The sequence below is a fragment of the Hydra viridissima genome, unplaced genomic scaffold (genome assembly GCF_058129835.1).
Source record: "Hydra viridissima isolate aposymbiotic clone 2 unplaced genomic scaffold, HvirCarnegie_v1 scaffold_1, whole genome shotgun sequence".
Taxonomy (NCBI): domain Eukaryota; kingdom Metazoa; phylum Cnidaria; class Hydrozoa; order Anthoathecata; family Hydridae; genus Hydra; species Hydra viridissima.
Window position 1 is genome coordinate 11095210 of NW_028324300.1, and position 14042 is coordinate 11109251.

Sequence of the window (14042 nt, forward strand, 5' to 3'; positions counted from 1 at the left end):
TTGCTAAGAAATAAAGTACTTGATAAAAAAACAACATCAAACAAATAATGACAGCAGTTTTAAAAAAAATACCTGAAATTTTTAAAATTAAAGAGCCAATACAAAAATTAACTTATCAGTTACTCATCTTGTAGAATGAATATGTGTAGATAAATTCATAACACAATATATAAAATTTGTAATTATATATATTATATGAAATATAGATAACTGATTCCCAATATGAATTATATATATATACAAAAGTCAAGTTATGTCTATGTGATGGAATTCCTTTTTTTCACATTGGAAAGGTAGACAAAACATGGACAAATACAAAGTTGATCTATATAAGAAAACTATTAAAATGAACTTCAACAAGTGTCCAAGGATAGTTAACAAGCTGGAACAAAATTCTTGAAACTTGAAGGATATAATTTTTTTTTTTGAAAAATAAAAACTAACTAGATATCACCATTCAGAATCACCATTTGCTTTATGAAAAACAAAATCCTTATTGCGTAAATTCATGATGCCATCTTTCAGATGAAATTTCCATCTGTTACGTGTTCTTGCGATCTAAACCATTTAAAATGAATAATTATCAAAGAAAAATACAAGCATAATTGCCATCTAAATAAACTTAACTTACACAATAAAAGACTGAGTTAAAAAAAGAATGATTTAAGTAAAAATAATGATCCTTCGTTGATAAAGAGAAATTTCAAATTTGCAGAGAGAATATTTAATTCTTCATTTTCTTTATACTTAAAAAGCAGAGTAGTTTCATTTTTTGGAATAAAACTTTGTTGCAATTACTAAAAATCCATTTCTTAATTAGTAATGTTAAGTAAATTGGCTGCAAAAAATACAATTTTTTCTTGATTAAAAAGAATGGCTTGAAAACACCAAAGAGCCCTTTAAAACCTATTTAAAAACCAATTAACTTTATGAATACTTTTATACTTCAACTTAGTAGTCATCTTTTTTTTGGCTTTTAATGGATTTTTGTGGTTGCTACTAAAGGAAAGGCCAATCTTAGCAACTAAACTTAAAATGATGACATAAATGTTTAAGACAAGAAAAATACAAAGTACTACCTTATCATATTGACAAACAACTACATTGTCAGTATCAAATAAATCTGTAGGGTCTTCATCTGATACATCATCTTCAGAGTTTAATGGCTCTTCTTCCTAAAAAGTGCATCAAGCATACAGAAAAATATATGGTTAAAATATGAAAATGGAGAAAAGATTATTAACCTTTAAAAAGAAATAGACAAACTAACAAGCTGAGCATAAAATGTAAGAGAATTTTTTAGAAAAGTATTAGATTAATAAATAAAAAGCATTCATTATTAGATAATTTATTATTAGATTAAATGTGTTAGAAAACATACTCCTTCATCTATTACATCTCCATCTCCAATAGAGTTACCACCTGCAACAGGTGCAATTGGATAGTTATCAAAATCTTCATCTTCGTCATCATCGTCATCTTCATCTAAATCTTCTTCTGAACTGGAATCATTTGCTCCATCAACTTGTAACACAATATCAGTAATAAATGATTGGTTATGTAATATTTTTTTCTTAGCACTTCTTATTTCAGTTGATGAACCCTTTGACCTTAACAAACTAATCTCATCATTTACGCCATCAACTTGAATCACATGTTGCTAAAGAAATTCAGAAAATTTTAACTTTATTTGTATTATATTAAGAGAAAATTTACTCAAAAAAAAAAAAGATATATTGTTATACTATATACTATACTACATAAAAACACAATTGTATTGATAATTGAAACACTAACAAATTAATAAATTGAATCACTTTCATTTAAAGTTAAGTACCTTTTGATTTGGCACTTGACTTTGTTGTTGTTGTTGTTGTTGTTGTTGTTGTTGTTGCTGCTGCTGTTGTTGTTGTTGTTGTTGTTGTGACTGTTGTGGTGTATATATTACTCGAGGACCACCAGATATATTTCTACTATTAGCAAACACTGAGAACACTTTGAAAAAATAAAAAGTAAATATGTAACAAATAGCTAAGATATTAAGTTCAAAAGAATAAAATAATTAAAAATTACTTGTGGGATGCTGTTGACCGATTTGATTGCCCTAAAAAAGAATATACATATACTTTATAATTGAAAAAGAAAAATCTTAAAAAAAAAAATCTTTTTTGATAAAGCAAATTAGCAAACAAAAAAAAAAAAAAAAAAAAAAAAGGTTATTAATAGAGGTCTTTGTGCAATATATTTTATGTTTAAACTAACAGCTTTAAAGTTCATGTTTCAGTAAGAAAAAACCTTAAAGATATATACTTTTTTAAAAGTGAAATCTTTATTACTTGTTGTACATGAATAACTTGTGCTTGTTGTATACCAGAAAGTTGCTGTGATAATGATGTAGGACCGTTTCTTGATTGTGCATTGTGTAAAGCTAGAGATGCTTGAGCAGCAGCATCAGACTAAAAAGGTAGCTTTAAAATAAAGTATTTAAAAATGTTCATAAAATTTTATCAAGAAGTTGCTGAAACAACTAAAAATTTTGAATGCAATCAAAAGCATCATAGTATTTAACCTTAATTCAGTCAAACACAAGCTTTTAATATTTACTAGATTATTTTATAAGAAAATAGTTATTTAAATAAGAGATGCCAAAAATGAGTATATTTTCTGAATTTTAAATATATGATTAAAGTATGTTTATTGCAGATGTTTTTTAAAATGGAGTACTAACTTAAGTAAAACAATTAGATTCTAAAAATACTCTAAGTTGTAAACTTATCAATAAGCATAAAGCTATAATGGAAAGAAAAATATTTATCTATTATGATCATTACCATTGGTCCCACATTTCCCAAAGTTGGATGAGTACTAACATAGACAAAAGGTCCTCCTGTTTGAGATTGAATTATACGTGAAGATGAACTCAAATCAGGAGAATCCCTTCGTTGAGGCAATGCTGAAGACCCAGCTTGTTGATTGATGCCTTAAATACAAAACAGTTAAACAAATTTTAAGCATGTCATTGTAACAACATTAACCTCAAAAAGGGTTTGAATTACCACATAGAAAATTTTTAGCTATTACATAAGGACACAGAGAGTAGTAAAAGTGTACTTAGCCATTAAAACGTAATTCAGTCCAAGTATCAGTCTCCTACTTTTCACTAGTAACACATGATACCATTTTAAAATCTTATTACTTATATTAAAAAGTTTCAAGTGCAATCTATATTTCTAATATATCTTTAGTTGATACTAAAAATAGACAACCCTCTCTGTTCGAAGAACAATTTCACATTTGCATAGACTTAGTTGTCATGTGTAATACCACTAACCAAAAAACAAACATAATCAATTATTTTCTAGGTATACATAAAGCATAAATTTTTGTTTCAATCTTTTCTTCATCCTCTTAGGTCTGTTTTTTTGGAAAATATATATATATATATATATATATATATATATATATATATATATATATACACATATATATACATACACATACATACATACATACATACATACATACATACATACATACATACATACATACATACATACATACATACATATATTAGTATATATATTAGTAGAGGTCATAATAATCAATACTAATGTATTAAAACTGAAACAAATTCTCAAACTATAATTAGCCTTTTGTTTAAAAAACTTGCTTTAAAATGAGCTAATATCTTTTATTTTAAACTTTATGCAAAGTTATATGCTTTAAGTTATGGAAAGTTATTTAACTTAATACCAGTGTATTTAAAATTTGTTCAAAACTTAACAATATTTTAAAACTCATCTGTCTTACTTGACTTAATTAAATCAAATTAAATTACACTTGCCAGTAAATATTTGAAAATAGGCAAACCCATACATAATTATGTTAAAAATAGAACTTTTGATAAATTACAAAAAAACAAACAAAAAAAACAACAACAAACTACAATATGAACCATTTAACAAAAATTAACCAAGCTATATTTTTCTTTTTCAGAATTAAAATAAACAGCCCTATAACTTTATCAAAATAACTGCAATCAATTACCTTTCAAAAAAGAAGAAAAAAATTGAAATTTTATATATCTTGAACACACAAAAAAATATTACTTGAAAGTTAACTTTAGTTTTATGCAACACACCTGGCATCTGTGAAATAGAATGAGGATATGTCAAACTGACACGAACATTTACATCTGATGGCATAAAATCTATAGCTCGAGATTGAAGGAGTTTGCTTTCCCACAACTAAAGATTAAATAATAATAAAGATTAAATCTTAAAAACATTGTACTTAGCTTATACATATTACTAAATAACACCTAATTTAAATATTTTTTGAAGAACAATCTTTTGCTAAATTAAACAAGTAACTCTTAACTGTAAAATTGTCAAGCTTATTATTACTACTTTCTCACAATATTTGGAAGATTCCTGTTGTTGATACTCATACCTATTAATTATAAGCATGAATAGTAAATATTATTGATCTTGTTGGAAAAATTTCTTTTTGGTTTAAGTGATAAAAAGGAAGGCGAAGAAAAAATGAAGACAGCTCTGTGCCTGATTTTGAAAAAAAGCCTTGATTATCAACTGCAAACAGATCACATGAAAATAATACAAACAAAGTTGATTTATTACCTTTTAAAGGAGATAAAGGAATAATTTTACAACAGATTGATAAAGTAAAACCAGGTCAGTTCAATAGTTTTCTTCAGGAATTTAAATATATAATCATAGGCATAATGTAAAATGTAGTTCTCTATATTTACTACAAAACTTAATCAATACCTAGTTGAAAGGAGATAAATAAATAAAGGAGATGAATAGCATGGAGAGTAAAAATTTAGTATTGGAACTAACAAGGATCAATATTACAATGGAACTTTAAGATTACTGAAATAAATCTTGCAATTGCATTTAGAAATATTTTTTTAAAATGGAAGGAAGTGGATATACAAATTTGTTCATAATATTAACTATCCGATTTGTAAATTACCTGTTTTAGCTCTGTTAAAACTTGTTCATCTACTCCTTCATTTAAAAAAGATTCTTTTACATTCTTGATCACATCGTCAATTACAGCACGGTAAATTCGAGGCTAAATTAAACAAATTTTAAAGGGTTTTCAAATTGTATATGTTATAAGTAAATGAAATTAAAATATTATGTCTATATATATATATATATATATATATATATATATATATATATATATATATATATATATATATATATATATATGTTTGATTTTGTAATATATGGCTGATGATTGCCATTAGGCATGAAACTTAAAGTTCCATAATAAAAGTTTTTTCTTTATTGCTTTTAATTATAATGTTAAATCACTCTATTTTGAAATTTATATATAATCAAAATAAATTTCCTAAACATTGAGCACTTTTCAATGAACAAGAGCTTTGTATTATTTTAATACAACACTACATCAAACGATATATATTTATATATATATATATATATATATATATATATATATATATATATATATATATATATATATATATTGTTTGATGTAGTGTTGTATTAAAATAATACAAAGCTCTTGTTCATTGAAAAGTGCTCAATGTTTAGGAAATTTATTTTGATTATATATAAATTTCAAAATAGAGTGATTTAAAATTATAATTAAAAGCAATAAAGAAAAAACTTTTATTATGGAACTTAAAGTTTCATGCCTAATGGCAATCATCAGCCATATATTACAAAATCAAATATATATATATATATATATATATATATATATATATATATATATATATATATATATATATATATATATATATATATATATAGGCAGTATATTTTGAAGATGCCAACTAAATGTACTGCTAACTTCACATCAATGTGCAAATGGAACTTACATAATAAGTGTGGGAAAATAAAAAAAAATGGAAAGCCGAATCTTTTAGCTTCAATTCATACTATTATTTAAGTAAAATATCTTTTTTTTTTAAAGGGGTGTCAAAAATTATTTTTGTTTACTAGTGTTTTTCAATAATTTCGAGAAATCACATTACTATAAATAAAAGGCTTTTATTAAGAAAAGCTGTTATAAAAATACCACAGGATTTGATGCAGACATCCTAGAACCTTCCTGTGCAACTTTAAACTTCAAATGATGCGATTTTTATACTCTCGAGAATCAGCAAATCTATAGGTCTCCTCGTGATACCCCGCAGAGAAAACCTTAAATGGAAGTTTACAATGGTCACACATATTGTAAAATATTCTCAAGTCATAAAATGTATAATTTACCATGAAGATGTGTTTTCGAATTTAAAACATCGTCTTTGCTAAAGAAGCTGTCGCAAGACTTTATAGTTATAACCTCCTCATCAAAGTACCCCCATGACAACATGTAACGGTCTAGGCTTGAACGTTGTCTGACAAGTCTGCCGAGTGTAAATTTGACATATTAATCCCGTAGATTATCTTACGCCGTTAATTTGCTTAACTTAAATTCTGCTTATCAAATTTTATTTTGTCAAGTAAAATTTATAAAAATTAAGAGTCCTTTAAAAAAATGAAATGCAAGTTTAATAAAAAAAGTTAATGATTCTAGGAAAAGACACTTGTTGAATGTATTTAAGTATGCAAATTACTGACTAGATATTTTTTCTAAAAGCTTCGTAAACAAATTGCGTGGTTAGGACATGGACATTTAGTGTTAGTAAAAAATAAAACTATCTTCAGTTAAAATATCGTATCTATCTACCTTTAGTTTAAGAAGCAGCTTAGTTTTAAAATATTCTTTTAACGTAACTCTGATATCGCCAGGTATATGTCTCCTAGTGTTGTGTTTATCACATGTCTAGCAAATAGTAATTTCACATTTGTACTTCTTTCATTTTTAGTATGATTTACTGGTGAAAAGTTATATTCAGGAAGGTTAGGAAGTTTTTGTGGATGAAATAGCTTTGAATAAAATTTACTGAGTTTATTGAAATTGACTAAATATGAGGCTTCATCAAGTTCTTACTGGAGCTGCAAATGTGATAGAAGATTCTGTAGCTATTTCACATGGAAATGTTAACGGTTACCCATTTACAGTAAGAATCTTTATTTCCATAGTAACTGGTTAATCATAAACAAAATTACAATCCTATTTTCTTAAGTGCTCTAGTCCAATAAAACCCTAAAATTACTTACAGTTTTCTGTTTAGATCTGCCTATTTGTCTGCAATTTTATAAGTATTTTTTAACAATACAATCTTAAAGTAATAATTTAGTACCTGAGAATCTTTACAGTAGGAAATCTGATACTTTTTGAAATATGTTTCAATTGAACAACAACAAAAAAGAATTTTCAAAGAGCACTGATTTAGTGTAACACAGTCAACAATCCTCCACTTACTCCTTCTCCCCCTCCCTTTTTATCTTAACAAATGAATATTATGGTATTTTACTTTTCTAGTGTTGTAAAGTGCCTGTTAAAATTTTTAACAAAACTATGCAAACCAGAAAAATATATAAATATTTTTTTTATGGTTTGCATTGTATATAAATATATTTGGTTCTAATATGAGGCTGCTCTTTAATAGTTTTTAGTGTTTATCATTGATGTTTTTCTTAAACTTTAAATGAAATATTATAATGTTGTGCTAATCTGTTTTAGTAATTATAAAAGTATTTAGTTAGGTGCATTATCTATTTATATTTGCTTAGGTTTATGGTTCAGGCTATGAAGTAGTTATCCTTGATTGTCATTTCAATCGTGTGCAAATCATGTCTAGCCACAAAGTATCAATATTTTCAATAGTGAAAGGAATTTCTTGTGCAAAAGCAGATGGAAAGGTTATATATATATATATATATATATATATATATATATATATATATATATATATATATATATATATATATATATATATATATATGTTTATTTTTTCATAGTTAATCATTTTAATTTAGCAGTTTTAGAGAATAAATTGTTTTTTTTTTTTGCTTATAAATATCAGTTTTTGTTCTAGAGAAGGCTTAAATGTATGTTTCACTGCACACTCGGCAGTTAATGTGCAGTTTGTAATTAATTGTGAATTTTGCTATTATGAATAATCTGATAAATGATACTTGATACCAGTGTTTAAAATACTATGATGCTGTATAACTTGCCTAATGCAAAAAGATTTTATTCTAAATTTAATGACATATATCTAGATTTAATGTCAAGTTCTTTAAAGTTTTAATCATAAGTTAGTATATTATTAGTTTTATGATAATAACATCATAAAAGCTAAATGGTGTGTGTTTACATAAGTATATGAATGTGTTCTATTTTAATAAAAAAGGCTCATTTTTTAGTAATTATATGATGCAGCAGAATATTATTAAAAATTTTGGATTTGTTTTTTCCTAACTATTGTTAGTATATTATTAATTTACATTTTAGTGTTTTAACAATTGCTACAAAGATGAAAAATAAATATGCTTCACATATTACTTCACTTTTTCTATGTTAACTGAATTTTTAATTAATAACTTGTAACTTATATGGTTTTGAAAACAAAAAAAAATTTGATGAAAGACCTAGATGTTTTCTAAAATATTGAAGCAAATTATTTTTAATTGTTGTATGCTGTTTTTTATCAACTATAATTAAATAAGTTTAGATAGCGGTTTCTTTTGGTAAAAAAGTTGTTCTCTACCAGGCTGAGAAAGTTCCATCCACACCAGAGATGGTAAGTGTTACCAATTATTTGATTGTTTTTTTTTTTTTGTTAGTTATGCTTATTGATCATTCCAGTCTTCTCTTTCTTTAGCATTTGATTTTTTAATTAAATGAGAGTTTTGGGTTTTTTTTTAATACACTGTTCTAAAACTCTGAAAATTAGATTAAGAATATATATATGTATATATATATATATATATATATATATATATATATATATATATATATATATATATATATATATATATATATATATATATATATATATATAAAAAATAATGTTTTAATGGCCTGACTCTTTTTTAAAGTGCAAATGTTTTTTTTTTTTTTTTTTTTTTTTTCATTTCAGTTTCATGATATCATAATGGTTCTGTCATTTTCTTAGAATTTTTTTAATCTTAATTCAATTACATGATGTTTTTTTTTTTGTTAGTAGTTACTTTTTACAGGGAGACTCGATTATAACAGGTTGTGCATGTTTAATTCTTTAACGATTAAATTTATAAGCAGCGGAAAAAGTACAAAAATTTTTATGTTAAATCTTAGAATGGCATATAAAAAGGATAAAATGTATGTTTTTGTTTTATTCTTTTTTATTATTTTTATAAATCTTTCTCTTTTGGCACTTTTAGACTTGACTAGTGTTTTAGCATATTACAATCAATTTAAAAGTGCAGCTATATAAAAATTTGAATTATATAAATTGTGTTAAAAAATAGAAACATTGCATTTGTATAAAGCCTTCACTAACACTGGAGGTTATACTAGATTAAGGAATAATTTACTAATGAAAATTCCTGAACTTAAAAAAGTTATAAATATTAAGAATTTGCTATTCTTCCTGTTCCTCCTATGAAGATTGGATTGGATTTCATCTTGAATATAACAGAACTGATTAATATCTATCCTATATTTCACATAAGTTTTAGCTGAATGCAACTCTTTTATATTGATTCATTCTGTAGTGTATTAAGTCAATCTGTAATTTCAAAATGTATGAAATGATTGTCAGAAAGTATGTTAGGATTAAATTAAACAGTTCCAGTGAATAAAATGTTTTGGGTAAAATATTTGGGAATTCAAATGCAAAAAAAAAAAAAAAAAAAAAGATATCAATTTTGATAATAAAATATCAAATTAACCTATATGATGATCCATTATAAATCAGTAACATCATTATACAATCTTTAAATAGTTCAAACACTTCTAAGCCTAATTATTGAAGCTTATAGCTTGTATGTGGTGTTAAAAGTACAACACCATTTTCTTTAAAAGTGTTAATTCCCTGCTGGTGAAATATGTAAAAATACTACAAAAAATAATATCCAGTCACTAAAACAAGTCTCTGTTTGAGTTCAAGGAACTGCACTTTTCTGTCATGTTACTGTAAAAGTATCTTACTTTGCACAAAATTTTGACTTATTTTTAATTTTATTCTATAAAAATCTGCTTTAAACTTCTATTATATTGATGTAAACTTATGAATCATTTATTTAGGATATATAAATTCTGTTTTAATTGTTAAATTTATTTTTACAAATTAAGAAGTAGTTTTTCAAGATTGTTTAAAAAATGTGCAAAGTTAACCAGAGGTCTGGGTAACTTTGCACAACATTAAATTAGAATAGCGTTATGATATGGGATTGGTGCTAAGTGACCTCTTTTTTCATACTTTCTGAAAGAAAAATAATTCAAAGGGTAGTTTAATAAAAAAAACAAATTATTAATTTTAGCATTATTCTGCTTAATAAAGAATTTAACATGATATGATAAAAGAAAACTGAACCCAACCTCATTAAAAACACAAGAAAAGACAAAAAAGTTCCTTTTTTTTTTTTTCCTATCTTGGTAAACTTAAGCAAAAAGAATTAAAGATTTCCTTTTTTTTAAATAAAAAGTCAAAGCTAATAAAACACGGTTCAAAACCGAATTGAAAGCCTAATTCTGGTACTTTGTAAAGTTTCCCAGTTTTGCTTATTTTTTCCTCTTTGCAATTTTCTTTGAGGCAAAGTTACAACCCTCATTAAAATTTTCTTGATCTTCAATTCTAACACTTTTGCCTGCAGGAACAGAAAGTTTCTTTTTTTGTTTATTAGTTCCTACAGATTCCAAAGATTTAAATTTGTCTTGTAAGAAAACCTTAAAGCTGTCTTCTAGAACTTTTTTATCATAAGATTCTCTTTCTCTAAATTTTGTAAGAAGTTCATTGGCATTCACTGGATAGACACTGCACTTTCTAAAACCTGATTGTAAATTACTAGCCTTATTTGGCTCTACAGCAGACATTAACTTATTCAAAAGTTCTGGGAAATATTGTTTGTCAAGAGTTGTCATTGTGCAGCCAACAGATGAATCTTTATACTCTGTGATAATTTTACACCAAGCTGTTTTCAAAGGTTTAAAGAAAGCTACATCTAGGGGTTGAGTTATAGGTGTACTATTAGGTGGTAGTTAAACAAACTTTATTTTATTTTCTTCACAGGCTTCAATAACTTTTGGAGAGAAAAAAAGTTTTTGCCTAAGAAAACTCTAACTCCTAACTTCTATTTCAAAGAAGGTAAAATTATAGAAAAAAACCACTCTTCAAAAGCTACTCCATCAAACCATCCACTTTTAGTACTGAAGTATCTGGCTCCTTTAGAACCTCCTACACACTAAGTTGACCACAGATTAGTAGCCTTATAAATGATAAAAGGTGAAATTTCACCTGCTGCATTTTACCTGATATCATTATAGAAATACTTCTCTTAGAAGTGTTTCTTATATTTGTGAGGTATTTACTGCCTCTTTTTACCAAGCATTTTTTTAAGCCAGGATCATTGGTTAGATTTGTTTCATCATAGTTTATGTTGCCTGGAGGAACATTTTGTATGATTTCGGAAAGATGTTGAATATATTCTTTTAGATTTTCTTCATTAATATTTGCTTGTGATTATTTTATGTTTGGCATAAATTTATTTGTTTGCTTTGGATGTCTTTGTAAAAACTTGATTAAATCAGGCCCAGGAAAGACTTTATATTCTTTTACTTTTCTACTAGAACTATGGATATAATTGTACATAATATGATGTAAGTCTTATTTACTAATAGGAAATCCAAATTGACTTAATTGAATGGTACATTTGACAAAGGCAGTCTCCTCTAATTTTGAAAAATAATACAGTTTACCAGGTTTTAAGTTATGCTTTCCTTTCAAATTATAACAAATTATTCTTCGACCACCATATTTTATAGCAGCTTGCTCTTGTGTCAGCTTTTTAGATTTACACATCTTCAAGACATTTAGCTAAAAAAGTACTTTATTTACATGATGGTTAAACTTTTTTTTATTTTTTTTATTGATAATAGGTTAAACACTTAGTATACTTCAAACCAATACTATAATAAACACTTTAAGCAGTATATTCACTTTTGAGTTCAATTCTGATCTGCTGCACAGATAAAAGTTAAGACTTAATTTTTTGTATTCTATTTCTATGTTTACACAAAACAACTTGTGCTGCGAGAAATCACATTTATAAAACTATTTTACATAAGTTTTGCATTGACACTAAAACAAACTGTCAGATTCTAAAGTGCCGTGGTGTGACCTAACAAAGTCCTATGCTATAAGAAAGTCCTAATTTAAGAAATGACAAATTTCTTATACATAAAATAAAAAATTTAGAGAAAAAATTTAGTTATTTTATCTAACTAAATATCTAGTTAAAACAACAAAGTTATTTTCCGCAAATGTTTTTTTTATATATACGAAATTTGTCATTTCTTAAATTAGGACTTTCTTAAAGCATAGGACTTTGTTAGGTCACACCACGGTGATTTGCATTTTTAGTTCAAGTTTTTAGTTGCTAGAAAGTAAAACATCTTTGACAAGTTGTTGTGCAAAGTTACCAACGGTTGTGCAAAGTTAGGCACTTTTAAAGTATCCATTCCACATAAATTCACATATGTTTACTGTTTCAGTCCACAACACATTGCAAAAGTTGAAGATAGTAATCAGGATGAGTTTGGTCCCTTGAATCGCTGTCAATAATTAGCAAAGTTGGGTGCAAGAGACTCCAACAGAGCAAAATTTTCCAAAAGCTAATTGCATTCATTTTCGTTGAACTGAATACAATTAGCTTTTGGAAAATTCATTTTTTGGCTTAGAATTCATGATATGGTTAAAACTTACACCCTAGTATATCCACTCTGCCAAGTACATGATTGTGGTGCCAATGTTCCAAACAGTTGCTGTTTCTACTAGTAGCAATAAAAAGCTTCTCAATATAGAAAAAAAAACAAAAAAGTATGTTAAGTTTTGACAATATCTATATGACGAAAATGAGAACTATGGACCAAAAACTTTGAATGTGAATATCTCGGTCGAACAGCCATTTTTGATTTTGAAATTTCTTGTGGTGAACCTTGTACCCATATACTATTTACCCCTAAAAGGGTTTCCAGGGGACATGAAGTTGGTATTAATTGTCATTTTTACAGGGTGTGCACTGTATGGCTTGTGGAAATATGAGTAAAGAGATTACAATTCTCATCCCAATTACTATGTAACAAGTATTGACAAAAGTTCGTATATGGCAGAGACAGCCTTAAATACTTGCTCTTGGAATAACTTTGGTAATTTATAAGCTGTTTTTACTCCCATTTTGTCAAAATTGTAAACCAAATCTGTTGGTTATACTTTTTAATATTGTGCTCAAATTAGTGTGAGAAAAAATCCAAAATTGTGCTTACTGAAAGCTATTGCTCTTAATGCAATTGTAGTATCTGGCGTTCTAAGAGACAAGTTCACATATTGAAACATGAAACCTTGAAACCAGATATAAAAAATAGTTTTACTTATAAACAATTGTCTGTTATTATTATTATTATTTTTTGTAATCAAATAAATATAGTCAAAAAATTTTAAAAAAATGAAAAGCAGAATGATAAAAAGTTTTGTCAATACATGTTTTATGATGATGAAATATAAAAATACTAATTCTTTGTGTATATCTTAATTTATAACTTATAAAGCCTCATTTGTATCAACCCTTTATAGTCTCCCCTAATACTTATACTTTACTGTACCAAATTAATATATCTGATTGATTATATCAAAACAATTTAAACATGACAATCTTTTAGTAGTTCAAATGTAAAAATCTATTCAACCAAGATTAATAAAAAGTTGCCATTTTTAAAAGATACTCTTAAACTTTACCACTAATATTATAATTATAGCATAAAGAGAAATTAGTACAAAGTTGATGTGTTATATATATTTGAAAAACCAGGTTTTATCTTTCTAATTATTTTAAAACTTGCTAAAAATTTTAGAGTATAGTGTGGAACAGCTACTAAAAGTGCCATAT

At 26.0% G+C, this 14042-nt stretch overlaps 2 protein-coding genes and 1 pseudogene across 5 annotated transcripts in view; 1 reads left to right on the forward strand and 2 right to left on the reverse strand.

The window, feature by feature from the left end:
- Positions 1 to 192: 192 nt before the first annotated feature.
- Positions 193 to 6206, reverse strand: LOC145188008 (transcription initiation factor IIA subunit 1-like). The gene is made up of 10 exons (XM_090070379.1): positions 6082 to 6206; positions 4999 to 5100; positions 4142 to 4247; positions 2832 to 2980; positions 2337 to 2456; positions 2074 to 2104; positions 1838 to 1995; positions 1382 to 1660; positions 1080 to 1175; positions 193 to 558 (listed from the first exon to the last, which is right to left on the reverse strand). Exons 1-10 carry the CDS (start codon positions 6100 to 6102, stop codon positions 451 to 453), a joined length of 1170 nt encoding a protein of 389 aa, XP_089926505.1. The 5' UTR covers positions 6103 to 6206; the 3' UTR covers positions 193 to 450.
- A 164-nt stretch (positions 6207 to 6370) lies between these two features.
- Positions 6371 to 14042, forward strand: part of LOC145188003 (dmX-like protein 1) — a 38908-nt gene continuing 31236 nt past the window's right edge. The window contains exons 1-4 of one of the 4 annotated variants that reach the window (XM_090070320.1): positions 6371 to 6686; positions 6875 to 7069; positions 7686 to 7814; positions 8630 to 8698. In XM_090070320.1, coding sequence (XP_089926446.1) covers positions 6977 to 7069; positions 7686 to 7814; positions 8630 to 8698 — 291 coding nt within the window. In that variant the 5' untranslated portion in view covers positions 6371 to 6686; positions 6875 to 6976. Of the gene's footprint in view, positions 6798 to 6874; positions 7070 to 7685; positions 7815 to 8629; positions 8699 to 14042 lie in introns of all 4 variants that reach the window. The other 3 variants (XM_090070334.1, XR_016446186.1, XM_090070325.1) reach the window with 3 other exon arrangements.
- LOC149893327 (uncharacterized) lies at positions 10663 to 14040 on the reverse strand (annotated as a pseudogene).